Source organism: Rhinolophus ferrumequinum, chromosome 24 (assembly GCF_004115265.2).
Source record: "Rhinolophus ferrumequinum isolate MPI-CBG mRhiFer1 chromosome 24, mRhiFer1_v1.p, whole genome shotgun sequence".
Classification (NCBI taxonomy): Eukaryota; Metazoa; Chordata; class Mammalia; order Chiroptera; family Rhinolophidae; genus Rhinolophus; species Rhinolophus ferrumequinum.
Genome location: NC_046307.1, coordinates 43,005,268 through 43,024,188, shown reverse-complemented (window position 1 = coordinate 43,024,188; position 18,921 = coordinate 43,005,268). Strand labels below are relative to the sequence as shown.

Sequence of the window (18,921 nt, the reverse complement as noted above, 5' to 3'; positions counted from 1 at the left end):
GGCTTTGGCAGGCTCCCTTCCGCCTATGTCTTCCTGCCACCTGTTTGCATCCACCTGGGTTTTGGGGTCTCACCATTAACTCTCTCTGGGTTTCCTCTGTTCCAGCATCAGGACAAAGCAGTGGAGTGACATACTAGCTCCACGGGGACCTAATTAGCACAGTATCTACACAGGAACATCCTCACAGGGTCACATCTTAATATTACTCTCTCAACTTTCGTTAGCTCGTGACACAGAACGGCCACACAGAGTGCGTTCACAGTATTTATGTAGGATCACTTCTGAAGCTCTCACTACACTACTCAGTGTTCCTTGGCTAATGATCCATGGAAAAAAATTCCTTTTAGAATTAAGTATAAGGGAAAATTCTTTTAGCTCTTGGTTCCAAAGAGCTAAAATATTTCAGTGGTTCGATAAGATTTACAGAATCTGCTGGGATTCCCCTTTTTCCTGGGCTGCTGGGATGCTCACAGATAAATTTAACGCTCAATTGGAGGGACTAAACTGAACCAGACATCTGCAACGTTTGTTTTCCTTTCCTGATATACGGTTTCTGATTTTTCTATTAGTATTTTAACAGCGAGGTTAAGTGTTTTTCAGCCATAAGTTTCTTCACATTTTTTACGAAAGCGGGGTTTGCTTCCAACAGGTGCAGAGACCGTCTACTGACCTGTCACTGTGAGGAAAAACGGGATGGGAGAGGAGAGGCACTGTGCAGAGCTGCAAGTGGCGTGCTCTCATTTTGATACAGCCTCTCCTCTCGGTGGGGCGAGGGCAGAGCCACAGAATATGGGACTGCAGTCCAGAGGCAGGTGCTCTGGAGGGCTTTACCTGTAGGAGCTGGCCAAAGAGGAAACTTGCTCGGGAGAGGCGGGGGCTGACCCGGGGGTCACTGGTGGAAAGCGCTTCTTCGGGCTGTAGAGCGTTCTGAAATGAGTTTATCCATCAGTCAGTCCCACTGGGTTTGGCAGGACACTTGAGCAGCACTGTAAACCAGAAATGTGTCCCGAAGCCCCTCCAAAGCCCCTCTGTGCTAAAGGGGGAAAAGCGACAGTCATGGGATCAAGTGTCAAGTGTTGGGGGCGGGGCGTCGGAAGGGTAGAGGTGCCCGAGACTTGTTCCCACAGACCAGACGTCCGACAGGAGGCCCACGTGGACCGAGAGTCCTGGCTCAGCCATCACGGTCACCTTTAAAGTCAGAGGCTGGGGAGGGTGCAGAGGGTGGGCTCCTTTGGAGGGGGTGTCCCGTTCCTGAGAATCTAGTCCCCAGTCACCCTTCACCCCAGTGCAAGGAACGGCTCTCATTGGTGACCCCTCCAAAAAGGAGCAGGAGGAGGTGTGAGGGGCGCGGCCGCCGGTGACCTACCCGGAGCGCCCTCAGGGTGTGGTGTGCCGCGTCGGCCTCCTCCCGGCCGCCCCTGTGCATCAGACGCTGCAGCTTGACCAGGAGGAGTTGCTGGGCTCTGGGCAGGCGAGAGGGTTGGGTGGCGCCTCAGGCTGGAGCGCACCCCAAGGCCAGCCCTGGGCAGGGGGCGCTGTGCAGGTGCGAGCTCTGCGCCCCTGGGCACCCAGGGACAACACGGAGCCATGGCCCTGAATCCTGCCCCCCAGCACTGACTCATTACCACAGCCGGCAAAGCACTTCTGAGCCTCGGTTTCCTCATTTGTGAATGGAGTCTGCCTACACTGCCCTTGCAGGGCTGGCCTGAGCAGTGCTGTTCGGAGTCTATAGTTGCTTTATGGATGCCTGTGTGTCTGGTCAGGGGGACGCTGAGGCTCAGGCCAGAGTAGTTACATGTAGTGACCACTGTGTAATTATGGAACCGAGCACCCAGCTGTCTGGGAACGACAGAGAAGGTGCGCTGGGACGAGTGACAGCAACACCCCTGGGGAGGGAGGGGAAGCTTCCAGGAGGAGGCGGAAACGGGGGCCTCTCCGCTGAACAGGCAGCCCCGCCCAGGTCCTGGCCTCACCGGCTGTAGCTGGGTATGGTGCCCATGTCCAGGTCCTGGTCTGTGAAAGGGTCGACCCGCGCACAAAGCCACTCATGCCGGTCCTGGTACATGGTGTCACGGACGTGCACGACGTCATCACACTTCAGGGACATGGAGCATGCGTCCAGCTGGCTGGAGATGTTCAGGTTCAGCCGGATGTAGAAGGAGTCCCCGGAGGTGATCAGACCCTCCTCCATGTCCTTCAGCAGCTTCCGGTACCCTGTGGAAGGGCAGAGGGAAAAGCAGCTCCAGCCATCAGTGGGGAAGGGCGTCCCACCGCCGAGTCGCCTCCTGGAGCAAGTCCCCTTGTTGCTGCCCCCAGATAACGCAGCCAGTGATTCCTGCCGAAGCTGGTGGCCAGGGAAACACCTGTCCTCTCCGACGAATGAGTAGCTATAGTGTTTATCGGTTTCCCTCTTTGTCTTGGCTGCCAAGAAGCTCAGAGTTACATTTTGTGCCACGCTGCAACAAATCTATCTGTGCTACAATGTCCACGTCTCCCCAACTACACGGTGCTTGTATTTTCATTTCTTTCCTTTAATCGATGCATAATGTACATACAGTAAATGGCATCATTCTTAAGTATTCAGCTTGATAAATTCCCACAAATGTACACACGTGGGCAAGTACCACTCAGAGTCCTGTCTCACAACCCATCAGTACGCTTCCCGGGTAACCGCTAGCCTGTCACCACAGACCAGTTGTGCCTCGCTGCACATAAACAGAAGCAAACGGTAGGTGCTCTTTTGTGTCTGGCTTCTGCTGCTCAACGTCACGTGTGCGCGTCACGTGCTGCCTGCCGCACTGCAGCACCCTGTGCTCCTTTGCACTGCTGCGTAGCACTCCGGTGTCGGTTTCTGCTTTCTCACGTACACATCTGTGCCATTGCCAGTTTTTGGCTATTATGGATAAATCTGCTGTAAACATTCTATGTATCTTTGGTGGACACATGTACTCATTTCTCTTGGTGTGTATCACAGAAGTAGAATTATCAGGTCACTGTTGTGTATACAGTTAGCCTTCATAATACTACCCAGTGGTTTTCTGAAGTGGTAGGACCATGGTGTATGTTGTTTTAACCTTATTTAACACCATGATGTTAACCTTATTTACAGATCCCTCTGGAAGGAAGCAGGGCATAAATCATGAACACAATAAATGCTGCAAAGTGAATGTCTGTGACATAAATCTGTATCATTCCTGAAATCAGCCCTATGTGTAGAGCTGCGTGACACAGTGGAAACTCAAATGGTCCTCATAGCCAGGCTCAGAAATCGCTCATCGAATGTCCACAGCACATGTGCCGGGAGATTTGAGCCAGCGGGGTTGTCTGATCATATTCATGGAGAAATGGGGGACTCCTGCTTAGGTCCCTCCCACCCACTGGGTCATATGAACGTTCATCACTATCTGAGCTGTCACCTGGGAGGAGAGGCCATACAAACGGCCTCTGGGACCCTGCCAGAGGGAGCCTTGGCTTCAGTGAATCCCAGACGGCGGGGCGATGCCACTGCACAACTCTGGGGGGCACTGCTCACACTGTGTTCTTGGCTCTGCCCATCCGTGGCCAGGGCACCGCCCACAGACTTTCTGCGGGGCTGAGAGGCTAGGCCAGGGCGACGGGAGGAGCCTCCCCCTGCGAGGAGGGGGAGCTTTGTTGGGGACAGAGCAGCATTACACCTTCCTCACCGACTGGGCACTGCCAGGAGGGAACGCGAGTGGGCAGGTGGCAGTGGGGAACGGCTAGAGGAAAGTGGCTATTTATGCTCTGTTGAAACATTCATGAGCCCTGGTGGTTAAAAATAAGATCCAGCTGCAGAGATAATCATGCAGGAAAAAACCCAGAGGTGAGAAGGAGAACGCAGGCTGTGGAAATGGAGGACAAAGCTCAGTGCTCGCTGCCCAGGACTCCTGGCCAAGGAAGAGGCGACTCAATGAAGCTGCTGCTGGGGGCCAGAGCAGAAGGCGGGGCGAGGCCTGGCCCTCAGTGTGGCTCAATGGCCCTGCTTGTGCCAGAGAGGCCACCCCACAGGCGCTGCTGATGTCAAGGCTGGAAAGCCGGACAGAGAAGGCAAGCTTCAAGCTGCCAGGGAGACGATGCACCGGGCCAGGCAGGGACGCGGCTGTTCGCTGGGGGCCCTCGCCTCCTCCTGCCGGGTCCGGCAGTCTGCTTGTGCCGGAGCCAGAGATGTGCCAGGGCAGGTGTGTGCGCGTGTGCTTGTGTCTGTGCCCTTCCCTGCCTACCCTCCCACACCGGCTCATCACAGCCTCCTGACGGGGCTGGACTGGCTTGTGCCTCCCACTGAACAGATGAATAAGCAGAGGACGCTTGTCCAGGGCCCCCGCCAGTGCAGGGAGGCAGGGGGGTCTGGGGGCCGTGCAGGGAGGCAGGGGTTTCTGGGGGCCATGCAGGGAGGCAGGGGGGTCTGGGGGCCATGCAGGGAGGCAGGGGGGTCTGGAGGTGAGCCTCACCTTCCTGGTTGACTTTGTAGTGCAGTGTCACAGGGCCACTGCACCTCTGGATGGTCCAGTGCGCCTCCTCCTTCGTGCACGTTTCCAAGGGGACACTCTGCCTCTCACCTTTGATGCAGCCTTCTAGCTAGAGAGCAAAGACATTGTTCCTCGGCCCCATGGGTGACACTGCTTGCTCCACGGGAAATAAAAGCACCTCCCCCGAACACTGACAAGCTCAGCGTACCCCATACGGGCCATTTGCCACCCGGAGCACACGTGTATACATGTGCACAGGCTCCAGAAGCAAGTAAGGAGTTGCAGAGAGAAGAGCCTGGCCAGGGACCCCTGCGGAGGCGCTGACAGCCCTGCACCTTCCAGCTCCCTCCTCCTGGCCAGGAATCCCAACTCAGTGCAAGGCTTGGGTGTGGGGATGGTCCTGTCAGCTGGGCAGAGAACACAGGGACAGGCAGGGAGAGCACTTGAGCGGTACTGCCTCCCCCGCCCCCAGCACCCAGCCTCTCACCAGCAGCAGCTGGTGGCCCTCGTGGAGGCCTGCCTTCTCAGCCAGGGAGCCCGGCTTGACTGAGTGGATGAAGCAGCCTCGTGCGTTGCCCCCGACCAGGGTGAGCTGGGAGATGAGGCTGTCGCCGGCCAGCGTGGTGTGCTGCACCGAGGGCCCGGGCCCCCGTACGTGCCCCACGGACGTGACAGACGGCCGGAAGGGTCTGGGTCAGGAAACAAAACAGGAGTCAGGCACTTGGAGTCAGGACACCTCTTCCAGGACACACCAGAGGGCAGGCCTCACGTGCAGCCTCCTGGGCTGTCAGTTGCCCAAGGAGTTGCAAAAGCAGCCAGTGTGAGAGACAGCTGGCAACTGGCTCCTGCTGTGAAAACAGTCAAGCAGCTGAGCTGCCCTCCTGGCTACTGGCCGTGACCAATGGGAGACGCTGGCTGGGAGACCTGAGGTGGCACACGGGGCCCGATCCTGGCACCAGGTGCACTGGCTACTCTGCTTCTCCTCACACACCAGGAGGGCCACTATAGGCACGGCCCACTCCTTCGGCGTGTCCCTGGGGGAGCCATCCTGACACTGGAGTCCTGCTTCCTTGCCTCTACCAAGCTGTGTGGCCCCAGACAAGCCCCTTCCTTTCTGGGCCTGACTGTGGGTCAGGGGAAGTGACCGCTGACTCTGGGATGCTGGGATTCCCAGTTTCTAGGGGAGTTCAGGGTGACGATGATGGTCTCCCTTGTGGGGAACTAGGAAGGGCGCAGCCCTGCCCCCATCCTGCCCCCACCCCAGCCTCCCCTTTCCCACGACCACAGTACCTTTCTAGAGAGAACTTCCTAAACATGAGGTTGACCTGCTCCAGGTCATAGGCGTCCAGGCCCTCGGACTGGTGGGAGGAGGAGGAGGAATGGATGGAAGGGGGTCCAAAGGAGGACCGCTCGTGGCTGTCATCTGCAAAGGAGCCGGGCACCCTCAGGACCCAGGAGCCGTCGGCGGCCCCTGGGCTCTATCCAGGGAATCTTCCCCTGGGCGGGGAAGCTTGGAGAATGGGGTGGCATCAGGCAGCTGTCCCTACAGCCTCCGGGGGGCACCGGGTCCAGTCCTTGCATCCCCTTCCATAGAGACATCCCGTCCCCAGGAGCCCCTCTTCCTAGGAAGCTGGCCAGCTAGCTGGTTTCTAAGGAGCCATTTTTTGTATCTGGAAAAGGGGACTTCCATTAGCAGCTGCTAGTTCTGTTTTTGAATTGGGGTCCGTGTTTTCGTTTTGGGACCACCTGAGGTTTCACCACCATCCACAAGCTTCTTGGCCTGTGGGGCTGGGGTGGGGCAGGCACTGCAGAGATTGGGCCTGTACAGAAGCCCCTCTTCCCAACTCAGTGGGACCCCAAGGACCCGGGGAGAAAGACGCCCACCGCACACAGCTCACGCTGGAGGCTCTGCAAACTCTGCTCTGGGCTGATAACAGGCGCCTCTGCAAAGGGAGTTTGTCCCGACACTGCAGAATGCTTTGGACGGCTGCCCAGAATTCTCTCCAGCTCTCCCCTTCCAAACTCCTTCAATTCTTCTCATTACCCAGCCTCCATTAGGTGCTAACCTCTCTTTAACACTTGATAGCTTCTGATGGCCCCCAATTAAGGAGAGACACTAATCTTTCATTTTATCTGCTGGCAGCCTCAGCTGGCAGGAGTAGAAGCAGGGTGGGGGACGCAGTCTCCGTGCTGCAAGCCCTGTTGGGGCCAGGGGCACTGCCACCACCCCAAGGCGCCCAGCTATCTCCTGAGCGGCCTGAACACTTCCCGCTTCCACTGCTGCCCCTCCAGTCAGGTGCTCCATGTCTGTAAATCTGCACTGGTCGTGCCCGCTGTGCATAGCTGTACCACAAGGCTCTGCCATGGCAAGGACACATCGTCGTTGTGTCCCATGCACTTATAACGGCCTGGAGAGGTGTGGGGGCTCAATGTGTACTGGGCTGAACTGGACCTCCTGGCTGTAAGGGGTGGGGGCTGGTGCCACACACACTGTCCCTGGAGACCGAGCCCCCGTCCCCAGCTCCCTGCACACACCTTCTGGGCCAAGGAAATATCCCCTGGTCACACCAGCTCTGCCTGAGGGAGACTACATACTCTCGGTCTCCCTACTGCTCACCTGCCCCACACCCCCATTTCAGGGGATGAGAAATAACCGTAATTGCCACGCCACCCCAATTCCAGCCTTGCCCTCCCCACTAGTACTTGTCTGGTTTAGGCTGGTTAACAGTTTGCCGTGTTTCTCCGAAAACAAGACCGGGTCTTATATTAAACTGTGCTCCAAAAGACGCATTGAGGCTTACGTTCAGAGGATGTCATTCTGAAAAATCATGCTAGGGCTTATTTTCCGGTTAGGTCTTATTTTTGGGGAAACATGGTAGTATATGGGTCCTGAAGAGGTCTCCCTGCTTTCAGGCTGCCTCCCACCCTACTGTTCCTTTATCTCTCTGTCTTTTCTTCTGTAAAATGGGGACAATAGCATTTCTGCAAAGTTGCTGAGCATCAGTTAAACCGGATCAGGTACACACAGGCCCAGCACTTCCACGGTGCTTGTCTACAATCATGAGATGTATTCTTTCTTCAAAACTCAGAGCTAACTTGGACGCGTGTGTAGCAGCTGGGGCGTCCCTACCGCGCACCAAACAAAGGACAGGCTCCTCCCGGTGTCTGCCTCTGGCCACAGGCAGCTCAGAGGCCTGTCTTCTGTGTGTAGACAGCACCTGACCACTGCTGTCTTGGAACCCAGTCCACACCCATTTTCTGAGGACCTACTGTGTGCAGGGCTTCCTCTCAGGTCGGGGTGTGAGTGACATGGCCGTGCCCTGGCTGATGTCACCTGAAGTGTTTCCAATGTGCTGGGTACCTACCGTCAAAGTCTAAGGCATCGAATCCACCACTCTCATTATCTTCTTCAAGCGTGCTGCAAGACGAGGGAAGAACGGGGGAGAACACGTGTGCGTCAGAGATGGTCCTGGGAAGGAAGCTTCCAGAGTGGGCAGGGCAGACGGCAAAGGAAGGTCAGCAGGTGGAGCGAGGCCTGTGCACCCAGGGGAGCCGGATGAGGCCGGACGCTCCGCTGGGAGGTTGTGTCAGCCAGGGCGTGGAGGGGCATGAAGAGCAGGCGGGCAGGGTCCCCACCAGCCCCACGAGCTCTTTCCCCCTCACTCTTCTTCTCTGACACTAGGACCTAACATCCACTGGTACTCGATGGGCTGCCCTGGGTGACCGGCCTGAAACAGCTGACCGTCCCGAGCCAGGACCGGAAGGGACCTGGCTCGTCAGTGTGTCCCAGAGGTCTACGTTGTCCACAGTTGGCTCGAGGCCCACACCACGCCCTTGGCAGAACTGTAGATGTGGACCCAGCCCCTCTGGCCACTTCTTGCTCTCGGCCCTTTGGAAACCAACCAGCTATGTCAGACTTTGAATGTGATGTGCCAAACATCCGGCTGGTTGGAAACATCTGGATGCCCAGGCATACCTCTCCTGTAGTTTTCCTTGTTGGGGACACTGATGGTTTCCGAGAGGTAAGGGGTACAGGGAGGAGTTGGGGGGCCGTTCACAGGTCTCTCACTCTTCAGCAGGAAAAGCCAAGCCCTGGGGCCCTGGGACAGAGGAGCCTGACTTCTGGGGAGCATGGGGCAAAGTGACATCGGTTTCATCATTTGATAGCTGCTGGGTGGCCCTGGAAAGCACGTCCCTTCTCTGAGCCTTAGCCTCCTCATCTGTAGAATGGGTACTATCCTGACTCCCTTTCCAGGTGGCCTCGAGGACGACTGAGGTAGTAAGTTCTGAGTGGCACATGCAAGCACCGGCTAACATCCCGCCTCCTTCCGCCACCTGTCACCCACCTCCGATGAGGTGCATCCTCCTTGTAGCGTCTGACAATGGAGTCGTTTCCTGGGGGCTCGGCAGTGATTGACATGATGCTGGAACGGCTCCGGTGGGGCTGCTTCAGACGCACATACAGGTGTGTTACGGGCTGGTACTTATACCCCATGCCTCCGTGGGCATAAATATTGTACACACAGGGACTAAATGTAACTCAGATGTGTCCCCGCTAATGCAGTCGTGGGGGTCGGCAAGCTGGTTCTCAGAGTAACCTTGGCTGGAGAAGGCTCGCTCAGCCTGGGGCAGCCACGCTGGGTGCACATCTGCTCGCACAGCTGCTCCCTTCAGGAGCGGGGCGCGGAGGACACAGGCGGGAATGGCCAAGGCTCAGGAGCCAGGCCGAGCTCCATGTCCCCGGGCTGTGCCGGGCTTGGGCACTGGCTCTGGACCAGGTGAAGACCTGATGTGTGTGTGTGTGTGTGTGTGTGTGGGGGGGGGCAACAGAAGCCCCTACACAGCATGGGGGCTAGAGGTAGACCTTTTGAAACTAGACCTGCCAGCTCCTGGCAAGGACTGCCTTAAATAAGAGCCTGGGTCCCCCTGCCCCCACCAGCTGCAATCAGACGAGCCATCCTTGTCATATCTTTATGGCCCCCAGGGCCTGATTTTGGAAGCTGAGCTGACAAGCTTCCCAAGGCTTCCCTCGGGGTTAGAATGCTAAATTCCAAGCCTTGTGCTGCCTGGTTGTGGGAGGGACCGGATATAGCGGCTGACTCCCTGGCTGGCCCTGCCCAGGTGGGCTGGAGCAAGGGGCGGTGTGGGCTGGGGCAGAGGGCACCGAAGCTTTGCTGTGTGGTGCCTGCAGCGCCAGCTGCTCTTGGCCCAGGCCCCCCTTCCCCACTCGGCAGCCGGAGTTGCCAGGGGCTGAGAAGTTGCAGCAGAATTTTCCGCCGCCTGTGCAATTCGCTACAGCCCCTTGGAGGCCCATCTCTTCCTCCCACCAAGTGTTAAATTGGGAAAGGAGGAGGCAAGAAGGTGTAAATACATCATGAGGCTGTGGAAACATCTTTAAATAAACATAAGGATGGCCTGGGCTGCAGCCCAGAATACGAGTGATGCTGCCACAGGCCCAGCTTGGAGGGGAAAGCAAGGGGGCCAAGGCCTTGGGGGGAATGTGGGAGTGGGGAGGGGCTGGTGGGGACCACGCTTACCATCTTGGAGAACGAGGTGGTGACCGGCAGGGACCGGGAGGAGCTGGGGCTGACGTCCAGGATTTCTTCTTCCTGTCCTCTCCCTGTCCTCATCCAGACGAAGCAGGAGAGGCAGAAAGGGAAAGGGGACAGGGCACTGAGAGCCCCAGCAGCACTGAGCCCGGGGCTGACCTGTCTGGGGGGCTCAGCCTCCTGTCTCCCATGAGGACTTCCTCCTTCTCATTTCCTGTCCAACTGCAGGCTCTTGGAGGGGAGCCTGGTCTTGTTCACCAACATGTCCCCAGCCAGGCCCAGGGGGACCTCAGTCAAGGTCACCAGCCAGCACTCACTCTCTGGGGGGAATGTCCCAGCCCATTATCCCATCCTCAAAACGAACCCCATGGCCCCTGTGGAACAGAGCCGCCAGAGCAGGGGGCGGGGCCGATGAGGGCACCCCTCCCGCTCCTTCGGGGGCCCCGTCCTGGGAGGTGAGCTTTCCCATCCGTGTCCCGCCTTGCTGTGTGTGCGCAGGCAGATGGACGCATGCACGCACCCCAGCCTGCGGGCTTCTGGAGGCGACGGGCCATACACTGCACTTCCCTGGCCCCAGCGCCTTGTACTGGGCAGCCGCAGAGGCGTGGTGAGGAACCAATAAGCTCCCTCTCCTTCTTCTTGGGCAAACACCCTCTCTCCTTCCCATAAGCCCCAGCCCCTTTATGTTTCCCTTCCGATAAAGAACGTCCTTGAGAAACCTGATCTGGCCACCAGGGACGTGAACAGGTGCCCTGCACTGGGCTCCATCTTCCCCAGGTGCCTCTCCTCTGCCCTCCCCGGAGAACGGCCTACAGCCCGATCTGGTATCCGCGTTCCCCCACCCTCCTCGTGGTCCCTAGGAGGCATGAGGTCCACGCCTCAGGCCTGTCCGTGTGTCCCATCGGCCTCTGCAGTCACTCCCAGCATTCCCCATGGCAGAGTGTGGGGCTCCACACCCCTCTCTGCTCCCTGCTCTGTCCTGGGGTGCCCTTCTAGACACGGTGTCCACTGGCAGAGATTCTCCCTTTTCCAGGTCCAGTCTAACGCCCCTTTCTTGATGGATCCTTCTCCAACCTTCCTCCAAGCTCTCTCTCAGGTGTCCAGAGATCTTCCCACCTCTCACTGACGGCCCTGAGGACATGGACTCCCCAAGTGTCCACTTGGGCCTGCTGGCACCTGGCACTCAGTAGGTGCTTGAGTCACCTGGGCAAACCCACGCTAGCCAGTTGCCACTCCAGGGTCACAGTGAGGACCAGTGAGGGGAATTCCGAAGACAGTGTGTCTTGCAGAACCAGGTTTCATGGAAGGACCGTGGCCCCATGCTCCGGGGATTGCCGGCCACAACGGGGGGAGGAAGGTCAAGCAGTCGCCCGGCTGACGAGCTATGAGCAGAAACCCCAACTGAGTTCAGCTTAAGGCCTGGGGGCTCCGCATGGGGGCTCCGCATGGGGGCTCCGCATGGGCCCACAGGGAGGTGTGGCAGGCGGGGGAACCATAGACGTGACGTGGCTGCAGTCACAGCCCCTGCCCTCTCTGGTGACAAACAGCATTAAGTACTCTGTGGATTCCCTGCTAGCTGGGGCGCTGAGGCCTTCCCAAGTTTACCCTGCAGAAGTGATCGCTACAGTGGGAGAGACAGAAGGACAGACAGGAGAGGGAACCCGGCGTCTCACTAACCTTGAAAATCTGATGTCTGCTTCAGGCTGATGGGGGATTTGGCTCTCTGCAGCTGAAAGGGGAGGGGAGAGAAAAGACAGAGGACACAAATCAAACAAGGCCTGAGACACACGTCACTGGAGTGACGGAAATCAGTAAATGGAGGCCCATGCAGCCCCTCGTCACGTGGCCACTGGAATCACAGAAGCCACACGACGCCCACCTCGGGGGCACTGCTCCCCAGGGCTAGTGCGGCAGCTGCTGGTACAGACAAGCTCTCCCTCGGGAGGCCGTGCGATGTGGCTCAGACGGCACGAGAGTGGCAGAGGGGAGTGGGGTGTGCGGGAGTGCCAGGCCGAGCAGAACTGGCACACGATGCAGGGGAATTTTCAGGAAAGGACGAGGCTTTCGGGCCGCTGTGCTGGCCAAACTCGGCACGAGGGCTGGCGGTTCCCCTGCTGAGGTCCGACATGCTGCCCCTGGCTCCACGTGTGCAGGGTGGGGGGGGGGGCAGGGAGCAGGGCCCTGGCAGCCCTGCTGCTCACGGCCCATCACGTGAGACCGTCTCACTCTCTCTCTCCCCATCCAGTCAGCTGTGTGCCATGGATACTGAGCAAAGCAGACAGGATCACTGCTGGAGCCCAGCTCCCAAATGGTGCTCGGCACAGCCATTTGCTCAGTTGACATGTGAACAAACACATGAATTTGGAAATAATGCTTATTTCATATTCTCTCTCTCCCTCTCCTACTATATTTGGAAGAAATGGGAGCATTGGTCAAAACAAACAAGTGAAGCTGGCGTTGGCACAGTCTCCATCGACAGGGCTGCATCAGTGGAGGCCCGTGTGGGGTCTGGGGGCCGCAGCCTGTGGTCGTGCCACGCCTGGCCCGTCTGCCGGGGCTCCAGGACCCCTGCCCCGGGCCGGAGGCAAGCAAGTACCTGGATGCCCTTCAGGTTCATCCTGCGCTTGGGTGGGTGGTATGGCAGGAAGTATCTGCTGTCTTCCGGCGACTCCTCTGAGGTTGAAGAATCGTCAGCTTCCTGCCCGTTGGTCCTGGGGCCAGCGTCCCCAAAGTTCTGAGAGATGATGGTGACTGGCAGGTTCCTGGGCAGACTCTGCAGAGAGAAGCCGGGGCTGGTGACGGAGCGTGAGGAGCAGCCCGCAGGCAGACACCACTCTGCGAATGGGGCCTTCACTCCGTGGGGACCCCAGCCTGAAACGCTGGACGGCCTGCACCTCTTCCCGGACCCTGCGGCCACCCGCGCGCCAAGGCTATCATTGCAGCGTCAGTCTCTCTCCTCACAAGCCTCTGGCCAGGGGCCTGGAGCAGGCCTCGCGCCCGTAGTAAAGGGACGCCATGGGCTGCCGTTGGACCTTTACTTCGAGGCCATGTCATATTCCCAGCCTCCAGCCGCAGGCCGGCGCTACAAACACAAAGGACTGCCGAATGACAGAGTAACGGTACGAACGGCTCAGACCCTGTCCTCAGGGTTCTGGATCCCTCGTCGGAAGCTGACGGGCAACAGCATTCAGGAAGTCCCACTGCTCCCCACGCCCCCCAGCCCCCTAGGCCAGGGCTCTGCCCTGCTTCCCGGCACAAACCCTTCATGGTCCCAGAGCCACCGGCCTCATAGGTCCTTGCCCGCCTGCCCCCTCCTGCTGCCCCTCCAGCCTGCCCCGCCTCCCACTCCGCAGATGACAGAACTGCCAGTCCTGGCTGCCGACGGCCTGCCCTGGGTGCCACACCCCCCGGCCTTTGCTCCTGCTGTCCCTGGGGCCCCATCTTTCCCTCATACATTCGCAGAAGTTCCTGAGGGTCTACCCTGCATCGGGCAGTGTGCCAAGTGTTGGACAAACAGAGGGACCTTCCGGGAGTTCCTGCCTGAGCACAAAATGCTGAAAAGGCTGGACCCATAACACAGAAGCTCCTGGTTTCCACTATGGGGCCAGTGAAGGCCGAGTCCAGCCGGGGCAGGATGCAGCCAGGTGAGGTTGGGGACAGGGTTCCAAGTGGAGGTCCCGAGGCAATCAAGGGCTTCTCCTATAGGAGTCTTTCCTGAAACCTTGGGGAGCACAGCCCTCCACCCCGCTCCACAGCACCCCTTCGGGGTAATTTACAACACTGTTGAAACGCCACGCTCCTGGATTTGCCTGCGGAGCTGGATGGGAGCCCTGAGGAGCGGGGAAGCATCTCATACTGGTTTCCCCAGGCCACTGACTAGGGGCCTCAGGCAAGCTAGTCGGCTGCTTGTGGCTGGGTTCCTCCCGTGGTAAATGAGGGCAGTAATTGGACCTTCCTGGTAGGACAGTCCTGTGGGTTAAATAAGACCACACACAGAAGGCACTAAGCACCACGTCTGCACACGACAGCACTCAAAGCCATGCTACACAACAGCACCACCGCGCTGACGGCTGCGTTCACTCATTTCTGACTTCCCGGTCCCTGCTGGGATGTGTACTGTGAACTTCAAACTGCCCATAAATGACAGTTTCCTCATAGGCTTTAATGGGAGCAGGGCATCTTAAACCTGGTGACCGTCCAGATGGTGGGGGGACCCCAACGGGAGGCCAGTGGCTGGCTGTGGTCAGCTGAGAAGGAGATGAAGCTACTTGGTGAAGTGACCTGACTGACATCGCCCAGCCAGAAAGCGGCCCAGCCAGGGTTTTCACCTGCGTTTTCTAACTTCCAAGTTAATCGCTTCCACCCTTCACTACACAGACACACAGAAGGTTCGCGGCCATGGATCATTCTGGGTGTGGTAGGAAGGGTGGACTTCTGGCTTCAAATGTCTGAAGAGCCACCACAGGGAGGTGAGGACCCTGGGCGCCACTGGGGTGTTGTGAGGGCCTGGGCTCCGGATGGGGCCACAGACAGCCCGCCCCACCTGGTCGAGGCTGCCGCTGTCCCTGGAGAGGCGCCGCAGCTTGCTCTCCAGGTTGACAATGCAGGCTTCCCGCCGGACCATTTCGATCCTCATCTCGTCATTCTTCTCCTCCAGCTCGCGGATCTGCTTCCTGTACTTGTCCTTCTCGATTAAGCACTGTGCGTACTGGGTCTGTGCGTCATCCCGGGAATGGAAGGCCTGCCAGGGAGGGGGACAGGCCACTTAGCTCTTCACCCCAAGCAAAGCAGATCCGATCCGGGACGTGGCCCTGCCCGGGCGTCAGCGGCACAGTCGCCTGCTCTTTCCTTGACGCCCTCTCCTGGGTGCCAATCACCATCAAACTGCGCCCCAGCTGCCATCTGCCCGGCCCCTACTATGAGCCAGGCCCCGTGCTCAGAGCTCTGGTGCAGTGTCTCGTTAGTGCTGTTATTATTCTTCCCATTTTACAGATGGGGGCCACTGAGGCCGGGGGAGGGGAGCTTGCCTGCAGTCACACACTGATGAGCGGCAGGGCCTGAACGTGGCTGCCTTACTCTACAGACCACACTGTCACATGCGCTGTTGGAGCTCAGCTCAGGCCCCCACCATATCCAAATGCCTGTGAATTATGAAAGCCTTTTGGATGGAATTCATCTTGAAATGGCAACAAGGAAGCTGGATTCATGAGTATCTCCTGTGTGCTGACATGACACTAGGCGAGACGCCCCGCTGGCCACCCGGCCGCCCTACCTGGTCGCGCTCCCGCTCCACCTCCTCCAGCTGTAGCATGACTGTGTTCATGCGGTGCTTGTACATTTCGCAGTCCTTCCCCAGGGTCGAGCACTTCAGCTCCAGGTCTTCCTTCCCCTCCAGGTACTGCGGGTCACAGGGGGAAATCAGCACGCGCGGCAGGGCACCCACTGGTCAGGGCTGGGGGGGGGTTTCTAGTGCCCTTCTGCTGGCCAGCCGGCCAGAGCTGGCCTGTCCCTCCCTACATCGCCTATCCTTCCGAGATCCAGCTGTCTGACTCGCAGGGAGCACGATAGTGGGCCAGTCAATTAACTGACATTTGCTTCAGACCTACTATGTGCCGAGGAACGTATTGGGGCACAGTGTAGACACTGTGAGTGTCATCCCATGGCCTTCAGTCGGGAGGGGAAGACAGTCATTGACAAATGACTATGAGGGTGCGGAGGCTGGAAGCGCAGGGAGTTTGTGCCCGGGTCAGAAAGAGAGTGGGGTCGGGGAGTCGTGCTAACTCCCGTGAGTGCACAGGGGCTCCCTGGTGACAGGGGCAGCCCAGGGGCACAAGGGGAGGGGCTGCCCCATCGCCCAGCGCTCCTACCTTGTCCCGCAGCTCCTCGGCCTGGCGGACCTCCTCCTGGAGGTTGTAGATCTTGTTGACCAGCTCCTGCCGGTCCTCCAGCGCCTCCTTGCGGTCATGTTCCAGGATGTCCAGGATGGCCTTGTCGGAGTCTGGAAGGCTGCGCTTCCCGGCCTGGGCGGGCGGGCGGGAAGGGTTAGGGCAGGGAGCAAGGTGGGCCCAGAAGGCGGGGGACAAAAAAGCCAGCGACAGACACTGAGAGACCAGAAGGTTCTGTGCCAGGAAAGTACAGGCATGAATCGCTGTCTCTTGGGGTCCTTAAGCAGCTTATTGTTTAAGAATTTTATCACCTGGAAAAAAGCATAAAACCCACTTGTGCTCAGGAATACCCCATGGCCTGTTGTTCTGCCCTAGCTCTTCTCAGAGCCGGAGAAGCATGTGCTGCTCCTCAAACACTTCACAGGTGACAACAGCGAGGGCTGATGGGCCTTCTAGACGCTTCCCCTGAAATATCAACTAATCTGCCCTGATTAAACCGTGTCCATCCTCTGCTCCGCACCAGAGCCTTACACACCAGGCAGGCAGTCCCGGGGGAATTAATGCTACAGGGCTGCCTGTTTCCTTTCCTTAGACACATTCTGGGGCATTAGTCCACAGTGACTCGTTTAACCCCACACCTGACTCTGTGCTGCCAAAAGCAGGCAGGCTGGACGTTTCAACAAACCACACGGAGCTAGCTTGTGGCTGATTTCTCAGATCTTTAAGGGCAAGTGGGTTTCCGGCTGTACCTTCCTCACGGCACCAAGGACAGTGGCATCCGTGTGAATGATTTTTGTGGAGTGCGTCAATTGAGGAAACTTTTCACAAGTGTTGTTTCACATGATGTCATATCTGTGAGAAGTGGGTGTGTGCTCACACCGTCTACAGAGGAGGAAACTACGTCGCCCCAGGAAGCCCTGAGTTGCCCGCAGTCCTGGGCAGGTGACTGGCCCCGCCCTCCCCAGCTCACCTGTATGATGGACTGCAGCTCCTGGATCTTGGTCTTCAGCATCTCATTCTCCCGCTCCAGCTCCAGAACCTGCTCCTTCTTGGGCCGATTCTCGATGTCATTTTTTAGTTTCAGTGACTGGTTCCTCTCCAGCTTGCATTCCTCCTCCATCTTATTTAACCGATGTTTCAGCTGATCGATCTGCAACACCCCAACAGTGCCGAGGGGAGAAGGCAGTTGGCAGGAAACACTCGGGAAAGGCCATGCTTCCTCAGATGGCCCTAAACTTGCAGCAGAACCTGTGCTATGCCCTCTCTCTCCCTCTTCCAGGTGGTGACAGAGAAGGGCGCAAAGAAACCCCTTCCAGTGAAATAAGCCACCATCTCCTTGCTGGTGAAGAGTTCCTGATTCGTTAATTTAGAATAGTTCTAAAGGCGCTTAGAAAATGCCCTCAGGTAACTTTTATGGGGTGGAACAGGCTACACAGGAGGATAAAAGATACCCACTGGTGTTTCCCTGAGGTCTATTACCCACTTCAACGCCCTTTTACGATGGGCTTCAAACTCTGATCCTCAGAACTCAAGGACGGCCCTGCCGAGCCCAGTTAGGGCGCAGGGCCCCATCCCGACTCCACCCCCCAGAGCAGCTCTGCTTGCACAGGTTTTGTTCTCGTGGGTTTCACACTAGATTTTATTTGAACAAACGGCGCTGTTGCTAGAAGCACGGCTTGAGATTCACTGGACTGTAAGTTAACAGGATCTGTGGTCCAAAGGACCTGCCCAGAGTTAGTGCTAGAAGGACTGGTTTCCTGGAGGAAGCACTTACTACGTCTACAAGCGGGACCCCTGGAGCTATGCTGCGCTTCAAGCTCAAGAGGTGAGTGTCAGGAACTGGGATCAAAAGACTTCTTAAGACTTTGTGACTCAGAGTGTCTGCTCCGCCAAACGGATCAGCCTTGGTAAAACACCCAAAACAAGGGGATTGTTTTTAGGGGCTGCAGGGAAGGGAGGCACCAAAGGGGTGGCTGTCGTTTTTAAATTCTAGGCTTATGGGAGAATAGCTTCGAGATATCTGGCAGGTAAGGGTGGTGGCTTTAACAAGGGAAGGACAGCTGCTGCAGCCCCATGGCCCGAGGGGAGGAGGAATGAGGGCCCCAGGGAAGCAGCCTGGGGCTGAGCAATCACCTAGGGACTCCATAGGCCTAGACACGCTGTCTCAGCATTAATGTATCTCCAGGGAAAGAAAATACAGGAGAAAGTTCTCGGAGAGAAACTTGTAAGTCCCTGCCAGAGATTAACTCCCCAAATCCTGGGTAAAACAGAATCCTGGAAGATCCACCCAAGTATCCTGTACAGAGCCTCCGTTCCACCCAAGTGGGCATGGAGTGCTAGCACTGAGGGGTGCTTACTGGGTCACCCACTTTACCAGGCTTATTATGGTGCAGTGTCTCAGCAATCCTAGGGCGTAGGTGTTATTTTCATTATTGCCATTTACAAATGAGGAAACTGAGGCCAAGAGCCAACTATGGTGAAACTAGAAGCCGGATCTGAACTCAAATTTATAGGATTGAAGAGCTGATGCTCTTAACAGAAACCCTCCCACCCGCTGTGCCACTGACTCAATTCATCTGAATTCAGTGGATTGTTTACTGATCTGCTTGCTTCCACTAAACCCTAAGTGACCTGAGCAGAAATCAGGTTATTTATCCCCACGTCCCCCACAGAGCTAAGCACCGTGCCTTATGCATGGCAGGTGCTTAATAAATATTCCATTTTCCACCCAGTAGCCAAAGTGATCCTTCTAGATATAAATCAGTTGTCACTCCCCAGCTCTCAATCCTTCAGTGGCTTCCTACCACAGCTGGAATATATTACCAAGTTCTTACCAGGTCCCCGCGATCTGGACCCTGGCCATCTCTCCCACCTTTCATGCCCCTTACTCATTTGGCTCCAGAAAAACACCAAACATGCCCCCTACTTGGGACCTTTTGCATGGCTGCCTCCCTCCATTTCCTCAGATCTCTGGTCACGTGTCCCCTTCTCACCAACCTTTCC

At 57.4% G+C, this 18,921-nt stretch overlaps 1 protein-coding gene across 6 annotated transcripts in view; it reads right to left on the bottom strand.

The window, feature by feature from the left end:
- Positions 1 to 18,921, bottom strand: part of CARD11 (caspase recruitment domain family member 11) — a 91,619-nt gene that overhangs the window by 8,016 nt on the left and 64,682 nt on the right. For 5 of the 6 annotated variants that reach the window (XM_033096796.1, XM_033096793.1, XM_033096792.1 and 2 more), the window contains exons 6-20: positions 16,889 to 17,068; positions 15,901 to 16,053; positions 15,306 to 15,431; positions 14,577 to 14,774; positions 12,630 to 12,806; positions 11,711 to 11,762; positions 10,022 to 10,104; positions 8,831 to 8,931; positions 7,850 to 7,902; positions 5,775 to 5,907; positions 4,972 to 5,173; positions 4,467 to 4,593; positions 1,974 to 2,214; positions 1,367 to 1,463; positions 832 to 927 (exon numbers count right to left, since the gene is read on the bottom strand). In XM_033096796.1, the coding sequence (XP_032952687.1) occupies positions 832 to 927; positions 1,367 to 1,463; positions 1,974 to 2,214; positions 4,467 to 4,593; positions 4,972 to 5,173; positions 5,775 to 5,907; positions 7,850 to 7,902; positions 8,831 to 8,931; positions 10,022 to 10,104; positions 11,711 to 11,762; positions 12,630 to 12,806; positions 14,577 to 14,774; positions 15,306 to 15,431; positions 15,901 to 16,053; positions 16,889 to 17,068 (2,019 nt within the window). The remainder of the gene's footprint in view (positions 1 to 831; positions 928 to 1,366; positions 1,464 to 1,973; positions 2,215 to 4,466; positions 4,594 to 4,971; positions 5,174 to 5,774; positions 5,908 to 7,849; positions 7,903 to 8,830; positions 8,932 to 10,021; positions 10,105 to 11,710; positions 11,763 to 12,629; positions 12,807 to 14,576; positions 14,775 to 15,305; positions 15,432 to 15,900; positions 16,054 to 16,888; positions 17,069 to 18,921) is intronic. The other variant, XM_033096791.1, reaches the window with a different exon arrangement.